This window comes from Mixophyes fleayi, chromosome 7 (genome assembly GCF_038048845.1).
Source record: "Mixophyes fleayi isolate aMixFle1 chromosome 7, aMixFle1.hap1, whole genome shotgun sequence".
NCBI classification, from domain to species: domain Eukaryota; kingdom Metazoa; phylum Chordata; class Amphibia; order Anura; family Limnodynastidae; genus Mixophyes; species Mixophyes fleayi.
The window spans coordinates 116,752,453-116,762,063 of NC_134408.1; the positions used below are offsets into that span (position 1 = coordinate 116,752,453).

The following is a 9,611-nucleotide window of genomic DNA, read 5'->3' on the forward strand; positions in this document are numbered from 1 at the left end:
AGGTTTGCAATGGTTCACAGAAATTGTCTGGTAATGTATCCATGTTCAGCAATATATTATATAGATTACATTCATTAGCCAGATGATGGCCAGGTAACAAGGTACAATACAGTGATTCACTCTTCTATACAGATCAGATAACACCACAGCAGAGTCACAAGTTCATTTTCCCATCTGTACAAACTAGATAAAAAGGCAAGTCCGGTGTAAGGTTTTTCTTGTCAAAAGTAAAATGCGGTTATAGAACTAACCAAGAAATGTGGCAGTGAATTTAATAACCTAATATATGGCAGTCCCAACAGCTGGGACCCAACTACCATCCAAGTATATATTCCATGGCTTTGGAAACAAGACTTTCATCCTTTTTAGGGGTCTGTTTGTCAGACAATACCTGCAACAAGGGGAAAAAAAAATTAAATGTCTGGTATTATTTCTAATTGTGTTTATCATATTTAAAAAAAAAGTCAGTTATACTTGCAGGAAGCCTAATATGTTGCTCCACAACAAACTACATACACAAGTATCTACTATAGTGATAATCAGGGGACAGTCATTTCCAAGGTCTTCAGCCCACCATGATACACAATTACCACCATGCAAGAGAATGAGAGAATAGAATTGCAAAACTGACTAAAATGTTTCCCTCCTCTTTTTTCTTTTAATGTAATCTGTTCTATTTGCCTATTCTCGTCATGCAAGCGGGTTGACTAAAAGCAAATGGTGGGAAGTTACTGAGGCACTTCAACTGAAGGGCACCATAATATTTATATTTCCATAAATTAAAGTTAATAGGAACCTAATTTCACCGCAGCTTTGTTAAAAAGTAAAAAGAGTGAGTCGGAATTTCATCTTTCATTTCTATTCACTAAAAAACACAGATGATCATCCCACAGTTAGCCAAATGCATGCAGCTACAGGACAAAAGCTTAAAAAGAAACTCCTAGCACGTCAGTTAGGTCTACAGTGACATCACTGGCTGTCCCCTAGTCCATGTAGACTATTTAGGTTACCCAACTATAAACCCACCCAAAGTAGCAATTTTGTGTTTTTTGAAACAATTCCAGCTAACGCAAATACCTGGTAGTCACTGGTTGAAGCTTTGTAAGCTGCGGCAAGAGGTCTCATTGCGGATCTTGGAGTACCAACCTGCTGAGTTGGTGTACCTATGTTTTTAACTGGTGGTGTGAAAACTGAAGAGTACGAAGTTACTGAAGATTTTTCATTGCTTTCCATAATGCTCTGAAAATAAAATAATAACCAATAGAGTTCACCAAAAGTTTTTTTAATAACATCACTTACAAAGTTCAAAATTACCCTCAGACTATTTAACAACTCAGGTTTTAAAGACTCCCTCACTACTTTATGTAACTGATAACAAAACAATACACTTATACATATTTTAAATTTTTTAACTTCATTACCTATCAAAGGAGCCCCAATTCTTCTACTCTTAGACCCAGATAAAGAGGTCACTTGGGATACTCAGAAGCATAACTCCACTTCTACTGGAATACTGTCCTATATAGAGAACCAAGCAATAACTTTCATGGCCAGGAGAGAAAGAACACATCCCTGCCCATTGCACTAGAATCAGGGTATGTCACATACCACTCAGCACACAAAGAAATATGCCTCAGGGAAATGCACAGAACATACAAATATGACATGGATAGGTGGGAATGTATTCAATTTTATTTATTTTTTTTATTTTTTTTTTAGAGGCATACATAAAAAAAATAAAAAAATAAAATAAAAATGTTCAGACATACAACTAAAAGGGACTCCCCTAAAATGGAACCGGATGTCTCCGTCCAAATAGATTCTAGCCAGGTTACCAATCATTTCATTATGCAACTTGCATCTTCAACCTTACCTTATCAATGCAAGGTTTCACACCAATCATAATGCAGTCACCAAATATCCTGCCATCTTTACTTAATGCTTTCCTGGCCTGCAGTTTAGATTGAAACTGTATGTGCATCCAATTTCCAGTGTTTGACATCTGTAAGCGAAAGCAAGCGTTACCAACAACAAAAATATTTTTGTTTTGACAAACTAAAGCCAAATAATGGAAAACAAAAACTTACCACATGTTTTACTACATTCCCATACTGAGCAAACTGTAGTAAGATATAAGAAGCAGAGGCTTGAGGAAACCTGAAAAGACCAAGTTTAAGCATTAAATTCAGAAATATATATATATATATATATATATTTTCTATAATATAAATGTCTAGTGGCGTGTGTTAGTGTTAGAGTGTGAGTGTGAGTGTGAGTGTGAGTGTGTATAAAAAAATAAAACCAAGCTGCAGCGCCACCTGCTGGGCGGAGTTATACACTGACCTACTAAATTCTTAGTGTGTGGAAAAAAAATTCAGAAAGGGATGAAATTTGGTATACCAAGATGTTTTTAATTTGTTAATTTAATTTGTTAATTGTTAAGTGTTTATAAAGATTTTAAAAAAAATATATATATATTTCTTGAAGGAGAAGTGACAGTGGGGAGTGAATGGTGGTTGCCGGGGGTGACAGTGAGAGGAGTGTGATACTCAGGACCGCTGAGAGAGATCCCTGTGTCTGGATAGAAATCTGGATAGATGTAGCGATGAAAATGAAGAATGAGGTGATGGAGAAGAATGAGGTGGTGACATGTGGACAAAACCACGTTAAAAAAAGGGCGCTTACGTCGGGAAGTAACGCTCTTCCCCTGAGGAAGCCTGGGCTATGGCCCAAATGCATGACAAGAACCTTTTTAAGACCTTAAGTAGCTTGATTTGACTAGAATGCATGAGTATCATGCACGGGTTAACATACATACATACATACATACATACATACATAAAAAAAAAAAATAAAAAAAAATTCTAACAAAGCTGTATAACAAGTAAAACACACTTTAAGCCTGCCAAGTTAATTGTAAGGTGTTCCCCCCCCCCTCAATGAACCTCTGGGGTAAATGTATTAACTCCCAATTTGTTCAACTCGCTGCTATACAGCAAGTTTGCAGTGAAAATTTAAAGAGCAGGAATGGCTTTAAAGGGAAAAATATGCTTTTAAAGCCACTGCCGCTCTAAAATTTCACTGCAAACTTGCCAAACAGCAGCGAGTTAGAAAAAAATAAAAAAAATAATTGAAAGTTAATACATTTACCCCCTGATCTCAGTAAGAAGCTGCCCCCCCCCCCCCACCCCCTCTCACCATTTCAGCAATTCTTGCATTTAGTAAAGCCTCACGTCATTTTATTTGGGAGTTGCAGGTCAGAATGCTACACACTGGTGTTGCGGCTTCTTAGTAATGGACTGGGTTCCTGGGGAAAGACACCTTCTGAACTGCTAGCCAAACATTTTAAAAGTTTGCTCTTGGAGACAGTCCTTTTAAATATTTCAAACAAAAAGTCAATTCCCACCAATGTCGGCACAAGGACCCCCCCCCCCCCCCCCTGCCGCCTCCAATAATGGCTCTGTGCTAGATAATAAGGGAATATAGGCGGAAAAAAAAAAAAGTAGTCTTCTACTAACCCCCCCCCCCCACACACACACACACAATTGTTCTTACGCTACCTTAAGTATGAATTGCACAGCGCTTAGATTGTAAGCCCATTAGGACAAATCCCTCGCACGGGCTCAATTTAGTCACATATCAACATATGTGTTACACAGGGAATACAACATGATGGACTTACCCAAATACCGTAACCCAAGTATCATCCAGCTGGTCATCAGATGTCAAAGCATCACCTTGTGTGTAGAAGGGATCCAGCTGAGCGGGAGAAAGTGTCGCTTTTCTCTTTTGTCCAATTTTTGCTGGACTAAACACACTTGTAGCTGTTTACATTAAATTGTGTCATTAAGTAATAGTAAAAGCAGAAACCAATTTTTAAAGAAAAAAAAAAAGTTGTTCATCACTCTGGATCAGTCTCAAATGTAAAGTTTGGACAGTAGTAACCACTTTGGCCTTAAAATAGTGTTTTCACTAACCACTGGACCTAGGATTGTTACAATCATGCATTGCAATGTTTCAGGCATGTCTAGAACTTTTTCTGATAAATCTCTTCTGGTTGCTGAAACTCTTTAACCAGTTGAATGTTGCATTAAACTACTGACATCCATGGTCCTATATTATATGTCCATGCATACAGAACTGTTCACATAAACCCAGGTAAGTATGCAGCACACGGCTGTGATTTACACAGAAACATAGAATTTTACTGTAGATAGGAACCACTTGGTCCTTCTAGTCTGACCCTTTTTAATCCCCATCGAGTATTTATTTAGCAGACTTAGGATAGATGACATTGTCTAAAGCTGGGTACACACTACAGAAATTTCGACCAACTTTTTATGCCGAGCGATTTTACATGCGATCGATGTTCCGATCGCTCGGTCCATGGACTGCATACACACTAGCCTTGTTTAGGACGATAAAGGGAAGAGCGGACGTCCCTTTAGCGACTTTTTACAGCCATGTTGTCTTGAGCAATGACTAATTTTGTTCTCACTGTTGTGGATCGGTCGGAAGTTTATACACACTACACAGCGGAAACCAGATTGGAACGAAAATATTAAGCGGTACGACCAACCAAATGAGGCGATAATCGTCCATTTGGGCAGACTTTCGACCATCGTGTCACTGCACACACTGACCCGACTTTTGAACGAGCGGTCGTATGTCGGCTGTTTGAGACGATTATTGGACGAAAACCGTGTAGTGTGTACCTAGCTTTACTCTGAAAATAATACATGGTTTACCTAGACAATTCTGCATTGTTTCCAAATGAATACTTTAATTAGACTTACATGTGCATGGAGTCGATGGCATTACCCCAGCGGGAGAGTTCTGCATTCCAGAAAAACTGGTCTGTATGGGAGGAAGAGGGTGGCGGGGGGGAAGATAGAGATAACGGGGAAAAAAAAAAAAAAAAAGGAGTAATGGGACATTCAATTTTATTATTTTATGTATATAGAGATGGATTTAGTTATTGAGTATTGTGTGTTTAAAATCACTAAATATGCAGGGAAATCCCATAAAGTCAGATAAGGGATGCTCAACTACATCTAGCCAAGAAAGTTTTCACTGGATACATGAATATTGCGGATTTTACCCAAGAAAGACATTCATTGTTAAACATGAAAATATTCAGGCACATAGCTGCAATGTGACTGCACATCATTTCCAAGAAAATTGAATCTGGCACAAAGTATTTAAGAAGTATTTGTTTGCAAATTGATCTGGTGTAAATAAAGTTTCAAACTTTTCCTTTAAGGAATTTTTTAGCAAAAAAATTTGGCATCTTTCATTCACTAGATCAAGAGCCCATATGTTTAATTTCAATAGTCACTTCTGTTAAACATGTTAATACATAAAATAATTACATATGTTTACATTTTTAAACCTAAGAGACACCAACTACCTTAAACAAAAATGTATCTTCCATATGTAAACATTATAAAATCAAAACACCAAAATGTTACTGCAAAAAAAAAAAAATATATTTTTTTTAAACACTCTTAATACTTCTGTGTGTGTCTAATTTGTGGTCAATTTTCCAATAGTTTTATAGAACTCTTTGCTGGCTGGTTAATTCCATTGCAGCACATTTAAGCCGACACGTGGTTACATGCTTTTGTCACTTTGAGAATACAAATCATTTGATCTAGCGATCTATTGACATTAATGCACCACCACTAAAATACCTATTTAATAAGTCAATGTACCTTATACATTTGAAATAATTATTTTGCAGAACGTTCTTTTCTTTTTATATTTGAAATCACTGTTGCTGTAGTAACAGATGTCATTGTTTTGTGTTCCCTTTCAATGTTTGTGTGTCCACGTTTCAAAATAAAAGCTTACGTATGTGTGGTCAGTTCTCACTACCCTAACACAATGCATCGACAGATCTCATTCTGCAGATTTCATTTTACACAAAAACTAAAAAAATTTACCGGCTTTCTTGAACTTAAAGGTGTAGAACCGAGACCTGGACTTGAAATATCATCATAAATACTTCTAACTGGGGGTGCTCCGCTCTTATCTTTATGAGTAGGAACCACAGGCTGAGGAGGGGAACTACCTAAAGGGGAAAAAATATGGTTAATAACTAGTTAGTAATTAAAGAGCGTACTCTTTCTACAGATAATGTACATGCAAATAGTTCAGAGAAACCATTTACATACATATTCAGTGTTCTCCCCAGAAACTATTTCCCGGGTGCTCCACCCAGCTGTTTTTACTTGCCACCCAGCTCTTGGAAACCAACAGAGTTCTGTTATAATAGAATAAAAAGTTGTTTCTCCTATTAGTCTGACCAGTCCTGGCAGGTGTGGGCAATAACCTCCAACATTTTTCATTACTATTGCAAAGTATTACAGCTGCTTCTTAATGCCACCCAGCTATCAAAATTTTCTGGGGAGAACACTGCATATTAAATACCATGTTGCAAGATAGTATTACTATAACTTCTGAGTGATCTGTCCTACAATTCTAGATCTAAAAAAACATTATAAAGCTATGAACAGCAAGTGGGGTTAAACTGAAAGGTTTGCTTCCCAACATTACCTCCATAACGTACCTCCATAACGTATCTCCATAACTCCTGACGGACGAGGCTGTGGGGTTACAGGTGTTGGTATGTCACCCATTAAGAAACCAGGCAGAAACTGGGCACTGGCACCAGGTTTGGGAGATGTTGGTGATCCTAGCGCCATTGGTTCTCCGCCTGCAAAAGAAAAAAGTTCAAACACACCAACCTAATAAATATTAAGGGGCATATTCAATTAGCTTTCGGATTCGCGGTAACGCGCCGGAACAGCCGCGAAACGTAATACACGTTACCGCAATAACGTGGATTTTTGTTCGCAGCCCATAGGGTTGCGTACGAAAATCCGCGTTAATGCGGTACCGTAATACCCGCAAGAACGCGCACTTTTCGCGGTAACGCGTGTTACCGCGAATCTGAAAGCTAATTAAATATGCCCCTAAGAATTTTTTAATGGTCTCCAATTAATATTACTAGCTACTGTAACATGTGATGTGGTGTTTATTCAGCTGTTATCAAACCTCCCTCTTCCTGTCTCACTGCAGTGAATAAATTACCTGGTGGAGGGAGTTTAAAAAAAACAAAAAAAAAACTTTTCAGCTAGTTAGCCAGTGGAGCCCACATTGTAATGGATCCACTGCAACTCTCCAGTAGTTCCCTGCCCTCCTCTGCACTTTGCCCTTAAACAGCTGGTAGGCACAGGACTCTCAAAAGGGAAAACCTTTTAAGCATACATTTAGGATTGTGATGTTACTGTGATACTAGTGTAGATGCCAACAGTCCAATTTTGACAGTACATTTCCAAGGACAAACAGGCTTTGAAGAATTATTTCTGGAAGCGTACAGCTTGGACAGTGACCATTGAATTGTTTTCCAGTTTGGCCAGCGCGGCGGCTAAGTGGTTAGCACTTCTGCCTCACAGCGCTGGGTCATGAGTTCAATTCCTTACAGTGGCCTCATCTGTGTGGAGTTTGCATGTTCTCCCTGTGTTTACGTGGGTTTCCTCCAGATGCTCCCACACTCCAAAAACATACTAGTAGGTTAACTGGCTGCTATCAAAATTGACCCTAGTCTCTCTCTCTGTATGTGTATATGTTAGGGAATTTAGACTGTAAGCTCCAAAGGGGCAGGGACAGATGTGAATGAGTTCTCCGTACAGCGCTGCGGAACCAATGGCTCTATATAAATAAATGGTGATGACGACTACAATTGTCAGCTTCTGGTCTTACATTGTTTGCACTACCACCTAAAATATATTAAGTGTATTTAAAATACTATAGAATTAAAATTTGTATGTCATATTTAATATGTTGCTAATGCTCTATATGTGTATACTGTGTTTCATTCTAGAGGGCAGCAAAACATTTAAGATATTTACTTTGCTCATTACTTTTCAACTAGAAAAAAAACAACATACCAGTTGTGAATGTGAGAGACAATACTTCTGAACTTGAATGACTATGACATTACTCAGGAACCTATTGACCAGCCTACAGTTTATCCACCTCTCTAACCGATTAGACATCTGTGTCATGGGTGTGACACCATTACTCTCTATGATGCTAGCAGGGCTCAGCCATACTATATCTGATCTCCCTTCACCTAGTGCTGCCAGCACACGTGACTCAGCCATACTACATCTTATCTCCCTTTACCTAGTGCTGCCAGCACACGTGTAGAAGGCGCCACTCACCCAGCGGCTCCATGAAGAAGGCGGCCATTTCGCTCCGGTACCTGCCTCACACCACGCGATTTAAAACAGCAAAGGAATGGAAGCAAATCAGCCGAACGCCAGAAGAGATTCAAGCTACGTCACGTCCGGAAAAGTCTCACATACACTGAGAGTTACATGGCGACAATTCCGTGCGTTTTATTTTAAATGATACGGGAAGTCACGCCATCTAGTGGTGATAATAAGCAGTGACGTGTGCAGAGACACAAAACAAATCTACACAGTGCTTGATCATAGCACTGGGGGCAGAAATCAAGCTGGGAAGTTATGTAGTAAACACAAGAACTACAGTGTTGTTTACAAACAACTGGATTGTGTATCAAATCTGGCATTTAATACATTTATTATGAGAGTACAATAAAATGTGTTAAAGCAACAGACTTCAAATCTGGAAAAAGTTTATGTATTTTTAAAATCAATAAGGACATAATAAGACAGATGAACAACAATTATAATTGCTCTTAGCTGAATAAGTAGTGCATTTGTGGGCATTATATGCAACGGTGCATTGTTGGCAGGTCTGACAAGTAGAAAGTGAAGAACTTAGGTTAAGCTTGCAAAGCATTGTCTTAAATTGGTAAAGGGCCTCTGTACATTAATTGGGTGAAATTACTTTACTCTTTCCTGGTTCTGAGAGTATGTAAATGGATATGTATCTGAGTGATTTGTTCTTGGAAGGGGCACAAAATAAGGTTGTCTCTTGTCACCTACATTATTTGTATTGGCAATAGAGCCACTAGCTCTTGTGATACGATGAGACACCCAGATTTCTGTGGTCTTACTGTAGGTGACAGAACTGATACCATAATGTTATAAGCAGATGACATGCTACTATTTCTGTCTGACACACAAAGATCTCTGCCCGTGCTTCTCCACGTAGTGAATACATTTGGGGAGTATTCTGGATTAATGATTAATTGGGACAAATTTAATATTTCTCCATGTAAAGGGGACTATCTGATTGAGCCTGTAATTCAATTTCCTCTGCAGTGGACATCCAAGTTTAAGTTTTTAGAATTTGGATTTCTAATGATATTAGTAAATATATAGCCATAAATCAAATATTTAAAGTGTAGCATGCATGCTTGGAAAGAACTGCCGCTCTTGGTTATGGGAAGAGTAAACCTTAGTTCACAGACTGTACCTGTTAAAAGGGAAGTACACCTTCAGAGAATTTGATAATCCATGTAGATTTATTGTTGCTCTCCAATATGACAACAAATCAGTATAGATTAATCTGTATCCAATGCACAGTTCTGGGCTTTTTTCCATAGGGGTAACAAAAATAAACAAATCTGCCTAGACAATATAATTCTCTGAAAGCGAAATTTCCCTTTCTTT

General features: G+C 38.3%; 1 protein-coding gene across 1 annotated transcript; it reads right to left on the reverse strand.

The window, feature by feature from the left end:
• Positions 1-211: 211 nt before the first annotated feature.
• On the reverse strand, positions 212-8,378 carry NUP35 (nucleoporin 35). The gene is made up of 9 exons (XM_075180486.1): positions 8,232-8,378; positions 6,572-6,718; positions 5,946-6,073; positions 4,797-4,857; positions 3,683-3,824; positions 2,088-2,157; positions 1,874-2,002; positions 1,078-1,239; positions 212-391 (listed from the first exon to the last, which is right to left on the reverse strand). The coding sequence occupies exons 1-9, from the start codon at positions 8,257-8,259 to the stop codon at positions 314-316; spliced, it is 945 nt and encodes a 314-aa protein (XP_075036587.1). The 5' UTR covers positions 8,260-8,378; the 3' UTR covers positions 212-313.
• Positions 8,379-9,611: the final 1,233 nt, after the last annotated feature.

What these genes read in the sequence shown, in the direction of transcription:
- NUP35 (XM_075180486.1), bottom strand. Translation starts at nt 8,259, where the DNA reads ATGGCCGCCTTCTTCATGGAGCCGCTGG. An exon ending in TATGGAGATACGTTATGGAG is followed by an intron (nt 6,074 to 6,571) that starts GTACGTTATGGA and finishes TTTCCCCTTTAG; the next exon opens with GTAGTTCCCCTCCTCAGCCT. An exon ending in CTTTAAGTTCAAGAAAGCCG is followed by an intron (nt 4,858 to 5,945) that starts GTAAATTTTTTT and finishes CCTCCCATACAG; the next exon opens with ACCAGTTTTTCTGGAATGCA.